This window comes from Glarea lozoyensis (assembly GCF_000409485.1).
Source record: "Glarea lozoyensis ATCC 20868 chromosome Unknown GLAREA4, whole genome shotgun sequence".
NCBI lineage: Eukaryota > Fungi > Ascomycota > Leotiomycetes > Helotiales > Helotiaceae > Glarea > Glarea lozoyensis.
In genome coordinates this window covers 805,269-828,258 of record NW_007360999.1, presented here as the reverse complement: position 1 = coordinate 828,258, position 22,990 = coordinate 805,269, and the positions used below count along the sequence as shown (strand labels likewise).

At 44.1% G+C, this 22,990-nt stretch overlaps 5 protein-coding genes across 5 annotated transcripts; 3 read left to right on the top strand and 2 right to left on the bottom strand.

Annotated features, from left to right (window-relative positions):
• Positions 1-114: 114 nt before the first annotated feature.
• On the top strand, positions 115-1,526 carry GLAREA_09625 (uncharacterized protein; the record flags this gene model as incomplete). Its single annotated transcript, XM_008086221.1, has 5 exons — positions 115-282; positions 332-384; positions 432-655; positions 712-1,222; positions 1,520-1,526. 5 exons carry the CDS (start codon positions 115-117, stop codon positions 1,524-1,526), a joined length of 963 nt encoding a protein of 320 aa, XP_008084412.1.
• Positions 1,527-5,309: 3,783 nt separating this feature from the next.
• On the bottom strand, positions 5,310-5,566 carry GLAREA_09624 (uncharacterized protein; the record flags this gene model as incomplete). Its single annotated transcript, XM_008086220.1, has 2 exons — positions 5,310-5,474; positions 5,555-5,566. The coding sequence occupies 2 exons, from the start codon at positions 5,564-5,566 to the stop codon at positions 5,310-5,312; spliced, it is 177 nt and encodes a 58-aa protein (XP_008084411.1).
• A 3,261-nt stretch (positions 5,567-8,827) lies between these two features.
• On the top strand, positions 8,828-11,409 carry GLAREA_09623 (uncharacterized protein; the record flags this gene model as incomplete). Its single annotated transcript, XM_008086219.1, has 3 exons — positions 8,828-10,240; positions 10,296-10,499; positions 10,567-11,409. 3 exons carry the CDS (start codon positions 8,828-8,830, stop codon positions 11,407-11,409), a joined length of 2,460 nt encoding a protein of 819 aa, XP_008084410.1.
• A 2,273-nt stretch (positions 11,410-13,682) lies between these two features.
• Positions 13,683-15,518, bottom strand: GLAREA_09622 (Amidase signature (AS) enzyme; the record flags this gene model as incomplete). Its single annotated transcript, XM_008086218.1, has 5 exons — positions 13,683-13,810; positions 13,857-14,549; positions 14,596-15,016; positions 15,068-15,208; positions 15,261-15,518. 5 exons carry the CDS (start codon positions 15,516-15,518, stop codon positions 13,683-13,685), a joined length of 1,641 nt encoding a protein of 546 aa, XP_008084409.1.
• A 2,996-nt stretch (positions 15,519-18,514) lies between these two features.
• Positions 18,515-19,838, top strand: GLAREA_09621 (uncharacterized protein; the record flags this gene model as incomplete). Its single annotated transcript, XM_008086217.1, has 2 exons — positions 18,515-18,611; positions 18,907-19,838. 2 exons carry the CDS (start codon positions 18,515-18,517, stop codon positions 19,836-19,838), a joined length of 1,029 nt encoding a protein of 342 aa, XP_008084408.1.
• Between the last annotated feature and the right edge of the window lie 3,152 nt (positions 19,839-22,990).

Below are 22,990 nucleotides of genomic sequence, written 5' to 3'. Positions count from 1 at the left end.
TTTGGGAGACGCGAATCGATCACACGCTGACTAATTTGATGAAGCTCTGACCACCCAAGCTTCAACCTCCAAATCACAACAATTTCACCCAACATAGATACAACAGCATTCAACATGGATGTCGACGAAGACGATGACTTTTATGCACTGGACGATGCAGTCAAACCCGAGGAATCGAAGCAGGACGAGACCCCAGCTTCGGAGGATAAACCAAAGGACGAGGATGAAGACTTAGAGGAGGGTGAAGAAGAAGACGAGGAGGGGTCTGATGACAGTGATTCGGTACAGAGAAACCTTACTCTTGGGTCGAACTATGCTCATAGTCTTATAGGATATAGATATTATCACAGAGAGAAAAGATGGGGGCCAAGCTGCTCCACCTACGTATGTATCCTTGTCTATAGGTAAAGTGTTGTCTAACTGTATTGCAGTCAAGCGCGTTATAACGAAATCCGAAACGTTCCACAGAGAACGAGTACGAATGACACCACGCCGGCTGTTGCTCCTATAAAAAAGGAAGGCAAGGACAAGAAGCGGGCACCCTCTGTTTCAGGCGCAGATTTACCGGGCATCGCTACATCGAAAATCGATGTCAATGCAAAGCCTGTATACGAACCTGCTGGAAAGCCCATTACCCAAGTAAACATTGATGAAGGTACGTGACGATATCTTGGCCATTTCATTGAAGGTAGCAAATCTGACGAGGCGTAGATTTGAACGAAAACGACAAGCCCTGGAGGAGACCTGGAACAGATGTCAGCGATTATTTCAATTACGGCTTTGACGAATTCACGTGGGCACTATACGCCAGTAAGCAAGACAGTCTGAGGTCGGAATACAGCTCAGAAAAGATGGCCCTCAACCAGAAGAAGATGTTTGAGGAAATGAACATGATGATGTCCATGGGTGGTATGCCCGGAATGGCTGGTATGGCGGCTGGTGGAGGCGCTCCTTCGATGGATGGATTTCCACCAGAGATGCAAGCTATGATGCAACAGATGATGGCAACTGGAATGGATCCAAGTCAAATGGACCCGTCTGCTATGTATGCTGCTATGCAGGGTGGCGCGGGCGCTGCTGGAGGTGCGCAGGGCTTTGGCCAAGGTCAGAATCAAGGAATGGGTTATGCCTACGACCAACAAAACAATAGTAATGCTGGCGGAGCAAACCGAGGAGGAGGCAACTTCGGTGGTCGAGGCCGTCGGGGACGAGGTGGTGGATGGTAAGATTATTTACACCAAGCTTCTAGCCTTGTTCTGGGTAAAATGGGATTGATACCCTGGGGTAACGGCGTCAATTGGAAACATTAAATGAAATCTGAAGTCATCAGAGGACCCATTTCACCAGATACCCTTCGGCCCATCCTCTAAATCTCCTTCCAAATTGTTAAGGTGACGAGTGATAGAAGTTTATGCACAACGTGAAGTGTAGATGTGTTACACCGGTTAATCTAAGTAAAGCACTTAATGCTGAGAAAGTGTCGATTTCTACAGAAGTTAACTGATAACATTAAAACCAGTTGTTAGTTAGGATACATTAAAGCTTTCCCCCATCTAGAGCAGAATAGAACTAAAGGCAAACTTCTGATTGATGGAAACCTTGAACTATGATGACAATTACTTAGTAGGTTGTAAAATTGCCTTCAAAAGCGAGTATACCTAAGCATACAATGTAAAGCTTAGATAAGCCCGAATAATTTGTATCAGTAGGTAAGGTAGTCTTGATGATACCTGGTCAAGTCACGTTACCTATATTAATTTAAAAGTGGGGCGGGACTTACACGACATGTCTGAATTTGCTCTCTTCACTTTTGAATTCTGACAGCATCTTGAAAGTTCAAAAACATCAACCATGAATTCAAACGAGTTAAATGCTTTGGATTGATATAATGGAAGCTACGAAGCTTCATGTGTTTGCATATTAATGGAGATGAATTTTGATGAGGGGCTTCGTAAGTTTTAATCGTCCTTCTATTCAGTTTTGTCAACTTCAAATACATGAGGTAAAGACATTTTAATATTCAACTCTGTGACGATGAACATGAGATCAGTTTCCGTAGTTCAGACTGGCTAATACTGAAGCTAGCTGTGATGGATGCCGATATCACTCTGCACCCATTCTGTATAAAGCCAAAATCCCATGAAGAAAACTTGCCATCAAGTATTCCAAATATTCCCAGCTACTCACCTCTGTGAACCCATGCTACAAAGAGAAGTAAAACTCTTTCACCATTGTGCAGTATTCTGAACAACTTTACACTGTGGAAAAACTCTGTTTGTACGTTATTCAACCTTCGCAGGGTTGCAGTCGTTACATGATAAACTTCTATGTGATAAGAATATATCCAGATATATCTTATTCCATTCCTCTGAATGGGAAAGTGATAATCGCAGTTCAACAATTGCTCTGTATACTTGACTGGCCAACCTGTTACTGGTTATGCAACCTCCCGAAGACTTAGCCAGGCCGGCGGATGCTTGGTTGTTCTTCGTTTGTTAGTAGCACCGCCGAAAGGAAAAACTACAACACAGGTTTCTATTACTGAGAGCAGTATGGCAACATTCTCGATACATTCTTACGTACATGCACTCCATGAGGGCCATTGGAAGTACGAAAGTAAGGAGGGGCGCTTCGAGATGGCTTCCCTTGTCGAGCTTCAGGCCAAGGCATCGCAAACCCCACCAACAAGTCAACGCACACGTACAACGATCTTTTTGACATCGCTCGACGACACAGTTTCAATCGCTAATCCTTCGCGGCAAGAAAACGAGGTATCGAGGCTAGGTACGGTTTGGATTTCGAACGTTGGACAACAGCTATTTGAAGGGGCACCCAAGCCATTGCATTTACGTTTTGCACCTGCGTCGACTGCCCAACGCCCCAATGGGAACCCCGACTCTTCTTCCTGCACCAGAGATTTTCCACGATTCGTAACTCATACGCGAAGCGGTATGGATAGAAATAATGCAGTCGGGAGGGCAATGGAAGCCGCCGCATCGAGATGGTTGCCAAATTACACCCGGAATACTCGATACATCTTATATCTTCGAAGACATCCAATCCTACATGTCGCCAAAGGTCAGGCTCTCAGAGCAACCAGATCTCTTACTACTCAGCATAGATGGAGGCATATGGAACAAGGCAACAGCTGGAAGATTAGAAAGTGCGAATGGGATACGACGGCCCTCCTATTCTGCGGAACGAATAACTACTCGAGCTCCGCCTTTCCTTGCGCACATGCCGACTCCCTGCGACGAAAAGATAAGGCTTTTTACACGATCTTACGTTATAGAGAGAATATTTAAGACTATCTGAACATCAACAGTTCCGCAAGAGGCGTCGCTCTTGGCTTCAGAGAATCTGCCGAGCGTCGACCTCGACAAACAGGCTATGCCGCTCCGTAACAACGCATCCATCTCCACAGAATATTTGGAAACCAAAGGTTCATACTTTTCGCAGGACAAGGCCGTGACGTTGAGAGTCTGTAAATCGCGAACGGCCGGTAATATGACAGTCTGGTACCATAGAATGGTAGAGGGGAAACGGCAGCATAATCGGAAAATATATCAGCGGCAAATCGACGAATATTGTGAAGAATGGAGTATTAATCTCGTTCTCAAAAAGTCGCAAAGATTGGGAGAATTTAGGTTCTGCCTGGCACATAACAAGAACAAATTTAGAACAAGACGGGAACCACAAGTTTGGTATCGAAACTTTCAACTATATTCCTCCTCATAAGAAATTTAAATGGGATGCATCCTTAGCCCGCGAAGGAATCGACAGTCTGAGATACGGATGCCGAATCTGGCAATACTCGATGCTTGTCAAGGCTTTTAGTACACAGTCAGACTGCCCTGGACACAGTAATGAGCTTCGGAGTACAAAGAATTATCCCCTGATTATGTAAAGAAGATATTCAACGCACTCGGGGAGTCATGCTTCTTGGTTTGATTCCTTTTAGGAGTTTACATACAAAAGGACTAATCTCTTGGGTCTTTCCCGCCATGGGAACACCACAAATGGTTTCCATATTCTACCTTTTTCTCACCAGACTAGCCGATTTTTCAAAAAGCTCGCTGCGGGTACCCCCCATCAAGAACGGCTTATACCCGGACTTAAGTTAGTCTTTCACCTCGAACAGACTAGCTCCTATCGATAGCAAACGGCTTTCGATGTGGGATGGTATGGACGGGAGACTGCATCATAGCAAGGAACAACCAAGTCCACGTCAATTCAACTCCCTAGTACCCTGCTGTAAGATGGGCTAGCGATCGATTCTGCTAAAGCTAATATGTATCTTAGGCTAGCTTTCTTCTATATCGCTATCTTGGAACGGAACATCTAAAGGCGAAAGAAGATTGCTCGGAATAATGAATCGATGCCACGCACTACTGCGACGATCAATTTACATCCCAGATTGCTTGAGGAGTTGGATTTATCTTCCTCGCCACTCCTCGACGAACGAGTCGACATAAATAGATGCATACAGAATCGGAACGAGATGACCCTACTTTATTCTTCAAGGTACACCACTATAGCTGCTTTAGACTTGGTCGACCCTGTCATTGTGTAGATGCGCTATACTGAAGCAAGTGCTTCTGAAAGTAGTGTAAATGCACAAGTTTATGCCAACTTATGCAAGGGACTTCTTGCACGTGCTCGCTTAACAAAGGGGGTTGAAGCGAGAAAGTTGTGAGGAAAACTTAGACCGGAGAATCATCTTTTGTGTTGCAGGCTTCTGAAGCAAAAGATGATTGATCCGTAACAGATTATAAAATATCTCTTCGGGAGTTGTCTTCCTGAATATGTCTGTCTTCAAGCTTTAGTGGAAAGAGTTCTCTTATTAATTGTAACTTCCTTATTACAATTAGAGAAGACACTTGGTCTTAAGCAAAGAAAGGGTTCTTTTTTCACTAGCAATATATAAACAATTCTGAAAGGAATTTATTTGCTCTAGCAAAGTATCGCTGGAATATCAGCACTCGTCCTGCTGCTGAAAGTGCATCCAGCTGACTAGCTTGTAAAAGACCGGAAATATGGCCATAGAACTCTGGAGCTGTATATTTCCGGCCAGTTTGTCAAGTGATAAATTTGCAAGAGTCTTCCAATGTCTTTGTGTATTTTCTTCAACATCACTTCGTTCATTCATTGTGCTTGTATGGCGGCTTCGTTCATTGCTCGATGCCGCTCTTTGATTTTGTTGCATAACCCTCGCCCCAGAATTGTGAAGCGTTCATCTTTGCCAAGTTGCAAGCGTCTCGCGTCTCTCCGATGGCGGATAGAACCTCTGATGTTTGCATTTGTCTCTTTCAGGGATGCTGATATTGCTTCGTCTGTTGTCCAACGCTCATGATATCTGTTGATGTTGCTGGCAGAGCACTATCCTTGCAGACTTGTTGAATATTTGTAATCTTTCCGTTCGACTGCGTAGCTTTTCGTAAATCATCGGGTCGTTCGATTCTTTGGTAGTGATTCTGCGAACTGCAAGTGCCAGGTACGGTTAGCATATGTGTCATATGTTGAACGGTTAAAGATCTCTAGCTTCTAAACTCACCGACGCTGGCATATTTGGTCTCCATAAGAGGCCTGGCAACCACAATTGCGTTGTTCAGCTTTTTGCCCTTTCATCGCCTATCAAGGGGCATAAGTCGACTGCCTATCGACTTTCTACTCCTTTCGCAGGTCGTTGTACTCGCAGATGCAATTGTCGTTGATCTGGAACGTTCTGATACATCCTCGAGTCGCGTCACTGTTGTGATGTACGAATAGTTTCTCGAGGCCCATAGAGACTGACAAACCAGTACGGCTTGCTTCTACTAGCCTCTGGTCGTCGCTTCTGTTGCTCCTGATGCTCGCAATTGGTCTGGGATATTTCACCACAATGGTTCAAGCTGTAACTCTGTACATCCATACCAAAGTTATGCCACTTCTATCATGATCTGCTGTTTTGCTTCTGGTGTACAACTGGCTGTCGGTGGCGAGATGCCGACATCTGTTCTCCTGGCGATTCCTCGTTGGGCTTCTTGAGCGTTGGTGACCCATATATTCAGTTCCAACCACAACTCATATATGCTGCTTATGTATGTGATGATGGTGTTTTCGGATCAATCTCGTCGCTCCATTTGACATTATCCTATTATTCCATTATTGTGACCGGCTTTTTTTTCTGCTTTGCGTCCAATGGTAGTTGGCTTGATAAATAGAGTCATGCTCTTCTGCTCTGGGCTATGTATCTTCTAGGGGCTTTGATATATTTTAAGCAAGATGTGCCAGAGCTAGGTAGCTTAGACCGGAGATCCAAGTTTGTTGTCGTCCACCGTGAAGTTCGTGCTTCGTCCTTCTAAGTCGGGTATGAGTGATGGCCGTATTTAGCTTCTTGGTGCTCTGCTTTGACGGTCGCATATTCTTGGTGACATTTTAATATTCTCCCTCGGGGTCGCTTCCTTCTCGAAGCTAGAGACCGGCTTCCATGCCATAGGCCTCCGCCGCTCTCTGCTGTGGGAAGTTGATGCTGCTTGAAATCCTCTACTCCGCTGGTATCATTCGCTGGCGCAATAGCATAGGACCTTGCAAATATCGAAGTTTGGGTTCCATCTCAAGGTCATCAAGGATGACCCAGTCCAAGTCTGAACCAACCGTGATGTGATGAGTTCCTGGTGGCAGAACACAATTGTAATTGATGTCTGAACCAACCATTCTGGCTTGTAGCTCTGCCCATGGATCTGTTTGCCCGCTCTGTGGTGTATTTCATCGACTGGTGTATGCTTTCTTCTACTGGTTCATCGTATGCGAAAGTCGACGTTGCAGATTACTCTTTCGTCCAAGCCGTAGTCGTAGGTGCGCGTTCTGATGTGCGTATCACAATCTCGCTGGGTCCTTCGTCGATGTTGCCGCCGGATCTGGGATTTCTTTGTTCATTTCGTCTTTCTCCGTATCTTTCTCCGTCGTGTCTGCTCAGTAAACTGAGGTCGCCTAATTCGTGTTCTTTGTTTTCTGTTTTCAGTGTTGTCGCCGCCACAGACGGCAGTCCCGCTGGTCTCTTAGGATAGATCTCCAGGGCGCCGCTGCGAAACTAGGTGGATCTTCAATATGAAAACAAAACGAAGCTTGTATTTCGTATGCAGATATTCTTGGTCTATTCTGGTTCCTGAGAGTATCTGTTCACCGTTGATGTTCTTGGCGCGTGTAATACTATCTTCACCGCAGTACTATGGTTGTTATTGGGAGTTTATCAAAGAAATTACAAACAACGCGGCTGCACAAGGCTGTCTAAAGAATCATACTTTGATGTAGAATTTGAGACTTGATGTATTTTCTAATGGTACTATTCCAATATCATAGAGAACATAGTGTAGCTAAAATCTTGTATGTCTAATTTGTATTCATGCTTCTGGTCTGTTTGTTTTGCCATAACTGCCCATTTCAATTTCGATTTCGGATTTGTGCGCGCTCCTCCAAGCCATGCGAGGTGTTTGGTGACACCTCTGTATTTGGACCAGCTCCTTCGAGGACAGCGAGCCCCAACATGGTCAATGTGACTTCGTGTTAGACAGGCGCGCTGCACTCGTGGGAAATCTCCCTTTTTGAGAGTGTATCTGTAGCATTCTCAATTTCAGTGGGGACAGTTTGGAAGTGTGAATGATCAGCACGTAGTCTCTAGTCTCTCCTGGCAATTGGCATGAATCTTTACAGGTTTGATGGGAATTGATAGCACTCTGGGTAGTATGAGTGCCATTACACATGGAATGGAAGTGTATCACGGGCAGCATCAGCTTTTGAATTGCCATAATAGCTAATATCAAATACATAAATACATTGACTCGCTCTGTCTTTCTTCAAACCTCCATAGTATTTACGTTCTACGTGCAGTATCACCCCCCGACTAGCATCCGCCCTACAAGATGCTCGACCCATTGCACCAAGAGGTATTGTCGGAGCCAATCAAGGCTGCCAAAGATAAGATGTGTATACAAACAAACCGGCTATCGTCAATAGCCGCGTCGGAGGGGGTAGGTCTAGAGCGGCGAGTGTGCCTGTTGCCGTTCACTGGGCGAGCTTCCGACTCTCGTCGCCTAGGAGGTATAAAGATATCCCGACCTTCATTTTCCACCGACCTTCTTCTTTCCTCCAACAAAAAGTTTTCAAAAATCTTCTCAAAACTCCAAACCACATTCGTTCAACGTCAATTGTTTGCAACCACCCACACTCTTCGGTAAGTCCCCTCTGATATCGATCTATTCTCTTGCACTTCCAGCAACTTCCTCGACATTGCGAAAAAATTCGGCGGTTTTCTGAGGCTCGACTGCTTCGATCTGTCTCGACACCTAAAAGCAATTCGACTTTGGCACATCTGTGGTCACTCTCAAGCCTCAGGTTCCCTCGCACACGTTCATATCTACCTTCGCCTGCGTTCGATTGCTACTATCGACTGAAGTTCTTCTGCTAACTTGCCACAGCCTCTCCTCACTCACTTACAACCCCAAGATTGGACGTCTTTTAGACTAAAATCTACCTCAAGTTTACACTTGTAAGTTGTTGTTGTATTACTCTTCAGTAGATAGTCACGCTAACTTCAGATCATAGTGGAAGTCCCTGGATTCCAAGGCATTTTGCTACAACCTATTTGTGCTTTCGATCAAAGTTACACTGTCGTCGTTATCAAACTCGCTTAATTTCGCAAGGTATGTCATTCTCTTATGCTACTACAACATATTGCTGGCCTTCCCCAGCTGGTATCTTTCTACAATGCATCCTTTTCTCCTTGCATAATACGTCTTACTAACTATTCAGTAGTTCATACCCAACACAAAACAACTTCATTGACACAATGGATTTGGAAAATAACAACCTTGATTACGAATTCTCTGAGGAGCAGTGGGAAAGTGTCCACCGTAGGACGGACCATTTCAATCGAGATGTAGACAATGATTTTGATCAGTATATGGGGAATGCTGCTTCTGGAAACCACCAACATGCTGAAGATAGCATTGACCCACAATTCCAACAACCAGGCTCTCAGACTCCATTCACTCATCAACCCCAGCCATTGAACCCTTCTCCAGCTGGCCGACATTTCATGGTGAATTCTCAAATATTCCCACAACAAGGCACCCAGAATTTGCAACGGCATGCCGCTTCATCTGGTGGGGACCCACCAGCATTTCGCCCTATTTATCAGAGCCCGCACTCCTCTCAAAATATTTTTTCTTTTGGACCATCTCCCCCTCTCCCTCGTCCTTCTTTACAACCTCAGCAAGACCACCATACAGCCTCCTATCTACAACTTTTCGAAGATACAGATAATAATATTAATATCGACGGCTCTACTGCTGAGCTCAACTCTAATTCTTTGCTTTCAACTGATTATCAATATCAACAAGATAATCAGTTGCAAACCACCTCACAATACTGGCTCGCGCAGCAACAGAGCGCAGTACATCCAGTCAACGCCGGTAGTCATTATCATAACGACCGAAACTGCCAAAGTGCTCATAATTATTCTGCCCCTCAACATACTTCTTGGGAGCTAGAAAGCACTATGGCCGATGACTCTTATTTGGATGAGAGCCGCACTGCCAGTATGGGAACCCAAATAGATGAAGTTAATAATTCACATGATGGTTCTCAACTATATGAGGTAGCTACAACTTCTTCCCATAACGGCAACCCACCGTCGGTGGACAATGAGGGTTCTGAGTACCACCCACACTCAGAATCCGCTGTGTCTGAACCCGACCTGGATGCCTGTCACCAGGGAGATGGCGAAGAGACTGGGGAGGTTGATGAGGCTGATGAGGCTGGCGGAGAGAACCTTGAAGTCGACCCAGAAGAGGATACTGAGAAGCCAAAAGGCAAAAAAAAGAAGACAAATGTCGTAGTACCACGACCACCGAGAACACTCAAACCTCAAGATCCTAACGATCTTATATGTCCTGGTACTATCACCTCAGTGAGTGATTTTGAGTATAAGAAGTGGGAAGCCGTCATGGCGAGGAAGCGCGCCAAATTCGTACCTCAGTTTGATCTTACAACTCCAGAGGGACAAGCTGCAAAGGCGAAATACGACGAGTTATTTCGCAATCGTGTTGCGCAGATCTTCAGGGCTGTTATGGATTGCGACAACGAAGAGATTATTGACCTGCCGACTAAAAATGCGGAGGGAGTCAGTGCAATTGCCAAGAAGATAGTCAACCACGTTTTCGATCCCGAATTTGTCGAAGAGAGGTGTGCCCGTGTCGTAGTAAGTTCCACTCCTGGGTATATAACACAACCTGTGCTAATATCTTTCGAATTAGGAGGCAATTGTAGACTACGATAATGGCATCATAGGCATTACCGAGGCAAATCGCTCTCTTAAGATCGAAAAGAAACTGACATTCGACGAACGGTTTGAGCTGGTCAAGAAGGCTCTACGCAAGTCTAAAAACACATGTAAAAATGTCCTTAAGAACAACGACTATATTTACACGTTAGTCGCGTCTCCTTCGGGACATAGTAAGGTGAGTGGTCTTCTGGTCTTCTAAATCCGATAATGTCGGTTTCAGTTGTCGCTGACGTTATCCATAGCGTACTGAAGTCAATAATGTACTAAATATCAAAAGAAGTATGCAGGTGAAAACAGCTGTAGCTCTTACCAAACTCGCTAAGGGGGAAGTTCCCGAGGTTCTCCTTCCAAGGGTGGACGAGATGAAGGCGCTGGATGAAATGCCCAAAGGTCCACGCAGTAACGCCAAGGACCCAAACAAGCCGAAGCGAAAATATAAGAAGAACCCAAAGAAGGCAGCAACAGAAACTACCGAAGTTGACGATGCTGCCCCTTCACAGCCACGTCAGAAACGCAAGTACACCAAGCGTACGCCGGCGACCCAGCCTCCTGCTGAGGCGGACAACGCAGAAGAGAACACCGAGCAGACGCAGAAGCCTGCCAAGCGTACTCGCACCAAGAAGAATGCTGAGCCCAAACCTGTTGAGGAGGGTGGCGTTTCTGCAGTTGCAGGACCTTCTAGACAGGTCTCGCGCACAGCTTCTGCTGAAGGATCCTCTCGACAAGCATCAAGCACCTCTTCTGGTCGTCCAGGACCAAGCATGACTTCTCCTCATGCCTCATCAGAGTTCACTTTCCGGTCTTCTTCCGATGAGACAATGGCGATTAATGCGAGAATGAACAACACGCAACATGTCACAGGTCCACCACCTACTCAAGTTGTTATGCCTCGTGTACCCATGTTTGGAGCACCCGGATCTGACATCGTTCTGGATGTTAGACATGCCGTTCGGACTGTTCCGCACTCCGCCCCTCGTCACCAGTCTGATGGGAGAATGTCATTTGCTGACGATTATTCCGCGGGTAACCAAGACTCAATGTTCGAGTTTGGGGACTTGGAAGAACCTCTATTCGGGGATGAGTAGACCTCTGATACTTTGGTGTCAGTTTCAAACCTCTTGATGCCTCAATCGTGGGGTAGGCTTGAGATAAACAGTGTTGTATGATGAGTTTTCTGCTTTCGTCTTCATTTGTTATTGTTTTCGCGGATACCCTGCTGCCTTCTGCTTTTCGGCGTATCCTGTTATTGCTTATTTCGACATTCTGGGTCGACTAATTTCGACTATTTCGACGTACTTATTATGTTTTCAATATCTCTTTTTCGACGTACGATATCACGACATGACGACGGTGTACAACAGCGTGCGAAGGTTTCAAACTCTTGATGATACGATAATACGGCAAGGTTTCAAACTCTTCTGTCTTGATGATACGATATTACGACGACGGTAAATAATGTTTATAATGCTCTGTTATAATGATTTTTGGTTGGCGCACGCGGGAGTCTACTATTGCGTAAGATACCCATTTGACATCTTGGTCATCGGCGGCGTTCTGTTTTCAATGGCGTAATACCCGGTCAGACATTTTGGTCTTTTCATCGGCGTTGCTTAATTTTTTGATGTATTTGACTTCCGTTTTGGAGTCGCTCATATGAGCTCTTGGATATTTGTATTTAACAGATATTGGCCTTCTGTGTGAGGGTTGAATATGGAGGTTACCACACTGAGGCTTTTGCCGTTAAACTGCTATGCCTCATGCAGGTTTTAGATAGTCAATAGACGAGTTTAATAACTTTTTGTGCTGTGCCATGTCTGTAATTTCGAAGTGTTCCGAGCCCTTCTTGCAACTGCAAGGCTGTGGAAATGCCTTGTGGTATACTTGTTCTGCAAGAATCTTGAAAGTTCTTATACAAACTCTTCATCGCTCTTCAACGACACAATTACACGTCTCTAGCTATTGGCTTATTATTAGTTTGCAACGAACAACTCCATCTCAATTCCCAGAATTTCGATCTATCCAATTAAACTCTGACAAGTGCAAATCTCTCGAGCCGTTGGTCAGAATTACATCAGAAATCCATCATTGAATTAAGTTTTCACCAGACACGTCAGAGAATCAGCAAACATATGTCAGAATTGAGCAAATCGAGCAATCATTTGCCAGTAGCAATCATCGATTAATTGATTTGCGTTGGCATCACGGTCCAAAGTCATCTCGCGGTAGAGTTTGGTCAACTTCGTGATTAGATCGCACAGGTTTGTAGCACAAATTTCCGACTTCCAAAATTCTCAACGTCACTTCAATTCACAGACGCAAATCAAACATATTGTCGTCGCCATAGAGATCATTTACAGCCATAGATCGAATTGCGTGATCCTGCTGTCAGCATGTGTGTTCTGATTTTGACTATAGCAAGGGGGGGCTGTCATGTGACCTTGTAACACCGTGATATTGGGAGTTTGGGATTCGAAGATAGAGAAGACTTCCACGATAGTTGGGAGGAAAAAGATCAACTAGTAATAGAAGCAGAGAGAAACCAGTTGCTTTGAATATAAATTAGAAAGATCTATGCTTCCCACAGATAAAACGCTGGTTGTGTGCTCAAATCCCAATATCAACATGAACACTTCCCATTTGCATTCACACCTCCACCCACAAACCACACGCAACAGAATTTTCACCGTCCCTCTCCCCTCTCAGGTCAAAATTGCAATCTCGGTCCCAAATCTCAAACTCCCCTCTCGGCCGTAACGCCAAGCCACCGAATCTACAAATTCACCTCGAGCAACAGAACTGCACCTCCGATATCGTCTGCGCAAGTTAGGGCAAGCCCTATCCTGATTCCGTCATTTTAAAGAGCGTAAAACAGCGTTGGATTCGGCGTATGATTCACAGATCCCTGTTGTTGTCGGGGGGGTTTGGGCGGTGGGGTGGTAATTGGAGCTGAAGATGCTGTTATTGGTTGCTTTGCAGGGAGATTTGAGGATGATGTGAATTGGGATTTTGGGTATGGGTTTTGATGAGATGGGGTTGTGAATTGGGTTGGGTTGAGATAGTTGATATGATTGAGAGAAGGATTGGCAGCGAAAGTGTAGCTCAGCTTGTATACTAGTCAGCTCTAACTTTGAGTACATTAAGGAGAAACATTATCTGAAAGCGTATGTATTCAAAAACACAGTCATGACGTGAAATATAGTAGACAATTTCATTCTTAGTACCATAGAATTACAGATCCATGAACCTAGACCCAGCATAATTGTGTCTACACTTCTGTGCCTTGACTATCGGAACCTAGCACTATTCCCTGATTATGCGAAACTCGTACACACACTATCTTATAGTATTACACCTTGCTTCAAGGAGTAATCTCGTTACCCAACAGCTTCCCAATTTCTTCTGCAATTGCCATGATTCTTTCCTCGGTAAGACGACGTCCGATAATCTGTACAGCAATTGGAGCACCATGATACGCTTCCGGATCATCTGCAAAAGTTAGTATGTATCCTTGTGTTGGAGTTCGAAAACTTACATTCAGCTTGTACAGTTTTATCAATCTCAGTAAGCGCCTTGAACCCCTCATTGATCTTATCAATATTCTTATCCGCAAAAGTAACTGGCACAACCACACTGGTAAAGTCCAAGAGGTTTATCGCTGCAGCATAGCCGTAGTATTTAAACTGGTTATGTCTGATAGCAGCAGTGGGACTGATCGGTGCAATGATAGCATCAAGTTCTTTCCCATGTTTCTCCTCGAAGATGCGGAATTGCTCAAGATATTCAGATTGATACGCCCATTTCTTCAGGTGCACTTCCCAGAGCTCATTCATATCAATCTTCGGTAGGTCTGGCTTGATGAGATCTCCAAAGTTGGGGATTGCAGGCTCGCCAGACTCTTTGAGAGTGTTGAATACATCGGTTCCGCCGTCTCCTGCGTAGATCCCGTTGATGAGATCAACGGCGTATGGATGCTTGTATGGCTCCCATGGGAGAACTGTATGGCCGGCTTTCTTCATCGTGGAAACAACAGTCTCGATACCTCGTAGAATTGGTGGGTGGGGTAACACATTGCCATCGCAGTTGTAGTATCCCAGAGTTAAGCCCTTCGAAGAAATCTTTTCTTTTATCACGTCGGCTTCTGGCTGTCTCCACGGCATTGGAATGACCTTTGAATCGTATTTCCATGGCTCCTGAGCCAGAACCGCCGTGGCAAATAATTTCATATCTCAGAAACTTAGTGATTGGCTTTCTAGAGACTGGGAAGTACGTACCAGCAATAGAATGAGTAAGTGGTCCACAAACTGAATGAACAGTCTCCTGACCTTCCATAGAGTTGGCCATCTTGCCATATGGAAACCTCCCATGCGACGGTCTCAGACCATATAAAAAGTTGAAAGCAGAAGGAATACGGATTGAACCCCCAATATCCGTCCCCACCCCAATCACACCACCACGAAGACCAACAATAGCCCCTTCGCCACCAGATGAGCCACCGCAAGACCAATTCTTGTTCCTTGGGTTGACCGTTCTACCTATGACATTATTGATAGTCTCACAGACCATCAAACTTTGAGGCACGCTGGTTTTGACGTAAAAAACCGCACCGGCTTTGAGAAGCAACTCAACCAAGTCAGAATTCTTCTCTTCGTACTTTCCAATCCAAGCGACGTAGCCCATGGAGGTTTCCAGGCCCTAATTCAAGATTGAGCAATTGATCAGACAAGCAAATTGATGTTATCTTACCTTGACACGAAACTGATCCTTGAGCGAAATAGGCAAGCCATGCAGTGGCCCGACAACTTTACCGGTCTTCTCCAGGTGTTCATCGAGTTCCTTGGCCCTCGCCAAAGCCATATCTGGGAAGAACTCTAGATTGCAATTGAGCTGTTCATGTTAGGTTAAATCCCATAAAGAAAAGAATTGGATGCATATATACCAGTTGATGTGCAAGAGCGGCTCTCTTACAAAACGCAGTTGTAACAGCAACAGAAGTCAGCTCTTTCTTTGCCAGTTTTTCAACTAGATCAGTCGCCGAAGACTCCGTAATTGTAATTTCTTCATCCGTCAAGATTCCACACGTCTTGGGAACATCCATTACATTGTCCTGCGATGGGAGTTCTTTGAGACGCCATTCCTGCGGAATGGTCGCTTCAAGGCGAGTTCTCTTATCAGCTACGATATCTTCCCACGTCATTTTCTGGCTTGTTTTTCCCATGAAGGTGGCTTGATTTTCGAAGTACTGTTCAGTTATCAAACAAATAATGTGATTACGCTTCAATGGCAGAAAGCTAAAACTTTGTTATGAGATTATCACCACTCTTGCAAAGGTTCGTCGTCTAGTGTTGTCTGATATCACCGGCGCCACTTTCCCCGCTTTGCTCCATTCGTTAGTCAAAGTCGGTGATTTATCTGTACAAATACACCAACAGACGAATTGGATCGCGGGGAAGAAAGCTTGGTGGTGTCTTTACCTTATCGCATGGCAGGTACGATAGGTGGGGTGGAAGTTCCCCAAAACTCGGCTCGGGAATAGCTCGTTCTGCTCTCGGCATTTTTGAGTCCATACCCCATCTTTGATTTTTAGATGTACAATGGTGTTGAGAGAACAGGATACATAATGACGAACATCCAGACGCCTTGAACTGGTTGGAATGATCAAAGAAGAATGATGAAAGAAGGGACGTCGTCGGAGGGAGATATGCAAGGTTCCAGAAATGGCTTGAGCTCCATACTCCGCATCTCATTTCATCCATTTGGAGACGACTTCAATCAACCTCATTTACTTCTTGTATCGCATGGAAAATCTCTTTCTAAAGCTTTAATGAGGAGGACACCTTAACTTGATAGCAGCATCTCAGCAAAAGGTTCAGATTTTCATTGGTTTGACACTGGCACATAGTCGCTACCCTACCCTTATCCTCATGCTAGCAACTTGAGAACCCTTCTATCCAGTACACAAATCATCTAAGTAGATCACAATCACTCAGTCTTGGATGTCTTTATTCATTGAATAGCCCGCCGCAATTCTCTGACATGATGAAATAGCTCTTTCATTGCAAAAAACTGCTTCATCAGTTGGATAACGTTTTGCTTTGGCTAACTTCCGGACAGATTGACTTTGCCTTGTGAGTAATTGCTATCTATCAGTCTAGATCTTCTCAATTCGCTTACCATGTTGTCCATTTATTCCAAGACTCACAGCAGCCTCCACCCGTTTCCACCGCCTCGCTAGGGGATCTGTTGTCGATCTTCTGTAACCGATGTCATGTGTAGCCGAAAAAACACTCCAAATCCACAGAAGAAAAATCATTGATTCATTGGTTACCAGGCTGGTTTACATGTTTCGGATAAATTTCTGTGGGACTTACCGCTTCCAATGGTTCCGCCAGGACCCTCGGTCACTGAGTTGTCACATACGACAGCTGATGGGGAACTTTTGCTGAAATGTTTGAAGACGCTACTCTAGTCGGGTGACCTGGAGAGTTTTGAGCGGTGCGCCTAAAGAGCCAATTTCTGATTTTCTGAGTTCTGCGCCTTGAGAAATCCCAATCTCGTGATGCCGGAATTCGAAAAGCGAATCAGCATAGTGGAATTCGACTGTCGTTACGCTTTAAGCCTTTAACCCTTTGAGCTCTTGAACAGTTCCTGGCTACTAACGGGACGATGGTTTCTTCTAGGAAGTTTCCCAGTCTAGCAAGCTAGTTGGCAAAATTTGTGAAAGTACGATGTTGATCTCTAGATTAGATGAAACAAGGCGATTTTATTCGTCTTCCCCATCAAGTAGCTTCGTGACTTACCTCATATTCTGGGTTTGAACTTGTAGAGCCCATGACCTGACGTACTCCAAATGCCGAGTCAATCGTGGCACAGTAGGCACAACTGTTTTTCAAACAGGGACAGGAGGAAGAATATGTGCCAGGCACAATCCGATGAAAATTAACCATGAACCCTACTCTTTACTAGCGAGAAAAACTTTGGAACGAACAGCTACAAAGTTCCACGAAGAGAGCAAGTTTATTTCAACTTGTCACGCTTTACTCGTCAACCTAGCTGCTTTATCCAAGTATCCACAAGTGTGAAGATCATACAATCCTGGGAACTGAATAGAGGGATCATTGGAAGCAAGTGGGTGTTCTCACCGTTGAAACATTCATCAAGGACCAAAGCTCGCTGCTCAAATTGTAGTACTTAGCATAGATAGGTACCTTCCATACAATCCCGAAATCTGTTTTCTCGCTTAAGTCCAAGGGGGCACAGGAGTCTCAGTGAAGACGCCATACTACATCGTAATATCGAATAATTGGTGCAATGAGCTACCAGGAAAAGTTCTCTGCATGCTTTAAACCTGCGAAACATCCACGGCAGCTAGGTGGTGGAAGCGGTGTAAGTTTATACGGCGAGGATACTTTAAAGCGAAGTCAGTCGTGATGGAAGACACTCCTGACTGAAGTCTTGAAGTCGTTTCCCGATCGCTACAAAGGATTTTGCCTAGACACAGGGAAAGGGAGTTTGACGTAGTGTGGCTGCATATAGGATGTTCTACCTCGAAGATCTTCGACTGATTCGGTAGTCGAAAGCTCGAAGTAGGAATTCAACACAGAGCTCGCATAATCGAGGTATTAAACAGATACAAGAAAGGAAGCCTAGCGTTCTTAATCATGACAATTATCTATCACAATCACGTGTGGTCTATAGTATATCTCTTACCATTGGATACCACAAAACCAACACCAAGGCTTTCTCCTCAAACAGCTTCAGCTAGTGCGTGATTTCATCACAGGTTACAACTTCCTCGTTCCACAATTCCAACTTTCGGGACATTTCCACCTCTTAAACATCTTACCTTATCTATCTCAACCCCTCCACCCGTCACATGCAACGCATTTCTCATCGCCAACCAAACATGCATCCATTCCCAAACGCCTCATCAGCCCTCCTGCGTCACCATCTCTCCAACAACACAACGCGGATAACCCCAACGCCAAGTGGACGATAAGGCATGTTATCTACTTGCCGCACGGTCCTAAGCCAATGAAATCCACGTGGGGTCCATGTATGGTTGTGAGGATCCCGGAGGTATAAAGTGTTAAAGAGACTCCGAGTTTCCTCTTTGCGCGTAGCAAGGTGGGTTTTGTGCGCCTTTTTGAGACCTCGATATTTTTATTTGATTGAGTAAATGTTGCCGTGGGTATGGCGAGACACGTGCCTCAGCTGGACCTGCGTAACACCCTCGTCGGGTCGATTGAAAAGGGGATTAATATTGTTCCGGGGTTGAGGACTTCTACTGGTAAGTTGTGGAGATTTTGATTTCTCTTCCTCTAGTAAAAGGAGTAGTCGAATTTTGTTGAGCTTTACGAGTTTTGTCATTTTCAAACATTTCGTGCTCTGTTGGTGGTTGATGCTGAAGGAGGAGAAATTGATTGTGAGTACCGAACATCCGAAACTGGCGTAACGACAAGAGCTGGGCTGGGCAAACCGCTTCGCTTCGACTACAACTCTTCCATCAAAGCCAGACGGACTGAATCAATAGCTTCTAAATGCTGCCAAAAGCCTAAGTTCATAATACTAACATTTAAATATAGCATTCTTCACATTCCTCCGCGCAAATCTCGTCCTCCCATCCTCAACTCTAAACTCCAACACGAACACCCCCCTCCTATCACCCTACTCATCACAATACCTACCACCACTCCACACGCTCCCACCATCCTCCCTCTCCATCATGTCGTCCTCCTCCTCGCCCGTCAACACCCCCTCCACATCCTCCACCCCACCTTCAAACCCACTCGACTCCATTCCTCCCCTCACAACCACCATCCTAACAACCGACGACGACAAAACCGCAGCCCTAAAGCTCGTCGCAGACTCCATAGCCCAGCAGCGGCAAGCCGCCTCTAAAGCAATTATCTTCCATCCCTTGACCCTAGCTATCTACGCCATTGCTCTCGGCATAGTGACCAAACTCCTATACAAAGTCCCCAACGATATCGGTATCGTCTTCACAACCTGCGCAGGAATCACAATGGCAGGAATGATAGCCATCCGCGGTGCAGTAGGTGGTTATCTTTCTCTTGCCGAGGAGTTGAAATGGAGTTTTCTCAAGAATGACTCGGGAGAAGAGGATATAGTGCTAGGAAGTCGCTTTGGGGATAACCTGATAGGCGCGTTGATATTGCGTCTAGAGCGGAACCCACCGTCCCCTACATTCAGTACTGCGGGGAAGAAGAAGGGGAGCGGGAATAGTCGACAAGGGAAGACTGGTGGACAGGGGGTTATACGGGCGTGGACGGTAGGTGTGAGGTTTAGAGGGAAAGGAGTGGGAACAGAGTTATTGGAAGAGGCGGTTAAGTCAACAAGGGAGAAGTTAGGAGGCAGTGCAGAGGTGGGGTTTGCGAGGGAACACGCTAATAGTAAGATGGTTGTGCCGGAGATATTTAATGGAGGGTTTAGGAAACGCGAAGCTAGGGCTGCGAGGGCCTTGGAAAAGGTTGTGGGGGAGTCTAGGAAGAGGTAGGTGCTTTTGATAGATTTGGGAATTATAATGTGTTAGTTTAGATTTATCTGGTACGGTAAGTAAGGTGGCATATAGTTTGTAATAGATTCTACGAGAAATTGTTATTAAATCCAGAAAAGTCCTGTCGATACTTCATATATCGGGCGACTTCCTAGTTTCGTTTCCATGATACATCCCAAACCAGCTACTGGCATTCAACATGAGTGTGTCGAATACTCCTGGTGTGGATTGAGAAACAATTAAACGCCAGCACAATCAGCTTACCTCGTCTCACTCAAACAGGTCTTACCTCATATTCTTATACATTCCATCCTACCAAACCCAAGACCACGACATGTCGAAACCGGTAACGGAATAGCAATCGGCAGCAACATCTCTCTGATATTCAATTTTGTCGAAAACGCCTTTGGCTCTCCCATCCGCAATAGACACCTTGTCAAAACCTCTATAAGCAAGATCAAAAGCAAAATTGAGCAGTCGTAACACAATTTTCACTCCGACGACATTACGGCGTAATATAGACGACATGATGTTCGTATGTAAGTATAGCATCTAGTCAAGACTTTTATATACACGAGCAATTCAGTTTTCAAGGGCTTGAGAAACACGAAATACTCACTTTCTAGTTGTTTAAACTCAGAATGTAAAAGAATGTAACACATATATACTTTCTAGTACTAAAACCCAAGTCCTATTTAGAAAAACGTCTAAGGCGTTCTTTGAAATCCCAAGCTTCCGCAATATAAATTTAATAAAGTTGCCTCTAGATTGAAGCGAACATTCTGAGCCAACTTCTTCAAAATGAGCTGGCATTTCCAGGAATTTGTATGGAATCAGATGAACAAGGGATAAACTCCTAAGTAAGAGTATAGATTATATAGAACGTAAGACGGTTAAAATCGTTAGATACTATGTCCATTACATGTAGTGGCAAATTCAGGAGAATTCACAATCGGTAGTAGCAACATTCTCGGCAGCAACATCGTACTCTTCCGACTGCGAGCATTTCTCAACAAATATCTGGCCAGAGAATATTTCCTATACAATAAATATTGCTGTCTCACTATCTGATATCCCGATGTTCATGGAGTTATCTTCTTTCCTGCTCTTTACCTCAATTTTCCATTGTTTGGAACTTAAGTAGTGAAAACTTGGTATTGTGTTGACCTTTTAAGAAGTTTAGTACTTGTAAAAATGATAAAGGAGAGTACCTAGTTTAGGCATTTACTATGCTAATGAAAATTGTAAGGGTGGGTTTGTCTACTACAAACAAAATGAAGAAATTGCTAGTGTTATTTAGGTACCTTGGAATTAGTCAATTAAGTGTAACCTAAGTAACGACATTACTATCACATGCTAATAAGCTTTGTCTTGTTCTTTTACTGAGACTTTCCTGGAGCCCTTCTATCCAGAAAACACCCAGCTCTCGATCAAACGACATGTCTCATTTCGTAAGATTATATTCCTTTATATTTAAAATTCAATCGAGAAAAGGTTAAAATAGAATGAAACGTATCCCAAAATCCTTATTTTATTTATAGAGATAACAGAAATTTAAGTTTTCAAGCTCCACTAATCACTCAATTTCAGAAAGGATTGGCATTTGAAATGTGCTATCGCAGTATTAACTCATTATATCCAAAGTTACCAGGAAGTCTAGTACTGTCATGTGAGTAGCCGAAGATGTCACTCTGGACTCTGTAGAAGTCAATGACTTATTCAGTAAAAGTGAAGCTCTAAAATTTCGGAAAGGCCGCCGTTCAGATGTACTTTCTTTGCCTTCCTAAACCCTGAATTTATCTTTTGGTATAGTAGGTAGAGATCCGGTGATAAGTTGTTAATCGGCAGTAACTGTGGAATTTAAACTTTTGGTAGGTCTTTAGTCTAGGGCGGAATGATACCTTTACACTAAAATATTACAAAGAAATAATTCTTTACCTAATAGCAATACTTTAGATATACTTAGAAGATATCAAACACCTACATATATCTCTTCATCTTGGAGTTCTACTATTGAGGTTTAACTTGTCTCTTCTTTGAGTAGTTTTTTCTATTTTTATATAGCATCGCCCACCCTTGCATGTCTCTTTCGTACTTTAGTGACTAGAAGTGACCCTACTCAAGTTATAGTAAGACTACGGAGTCATTTTGATCTCTTAGAATGTAGCGATTGTGATGTCTTTTAACGAAGAAATATTCTTAACTGGTAACCAATTAGCGCAAAAAAAGTACTATGTTCGGGATATGAATTTGTGTTTCTTACCTTTAACACAAGTATGTTTTCCCTTTACGCTATCATCTCGTAAGATGACAATAGAGCTTGAACATACTTTGTTTGCGTTAAATAGCCCGATTTGGAATTTATCTTTAAGTTCCTCTCCGGGAAGTAAATTACCTTCCTTTATAGTTTTTCTATAACTAACCGTGGCTTACGACGCGAGCTCCTCTACGACGAATCGCACATACGACGACATATAAAATTCTGTTGGCTAAACATAAAAATGATCACCAGTATTCCGCCTCTTTTCTGCAATTGATAGATACTCTTCCCGCTCTTCAATTATTCCCACAATTCAATATAAGGAAGAACTACAGGTTTTCAAAAAATGGTATATGTAGTCAAAAGGATGGAATCAGCGGTGACTTGACTTTCGGCAGCAAAGAATAGTTCTTAGTGTCTGAAACAAACTTGCCACAGATAGTTTTAATGTAGAAGTAGACTTTGAATATAACACGAGAGCCAAGTTCTCGTTGTTTCGGTATTAGGTATTCTGAATACTCTTTGTGGTCTTGGGCTTTTCTTGGAACTCTTCTACACAAATCACCACAATTTCGTATAATTATAAACTCATGAGGATGAGAAGATTCTAGACGAGCTTACTGAATTCCCAATATTTATTGAAAGCAAGGTAAATATACACAAATTGCACACTCTGAACCTGGTAAAGAGGAGTTGATTGGAATGCCAATTGAGAGGAAGGGTGAAGATATTAAGGCATATAATTGAAGATTATCACTTGTTTATTCGACAAGTTCGTGATCTTTCGTATACTTCCTGAGGTTAAAAGTAGTATATCTCTTCTCTGTCAGCTATTAATACCCCAAGGAGACTATGCGGGAAAGAGACTGAGCAAAGATACCCCTCATGTACT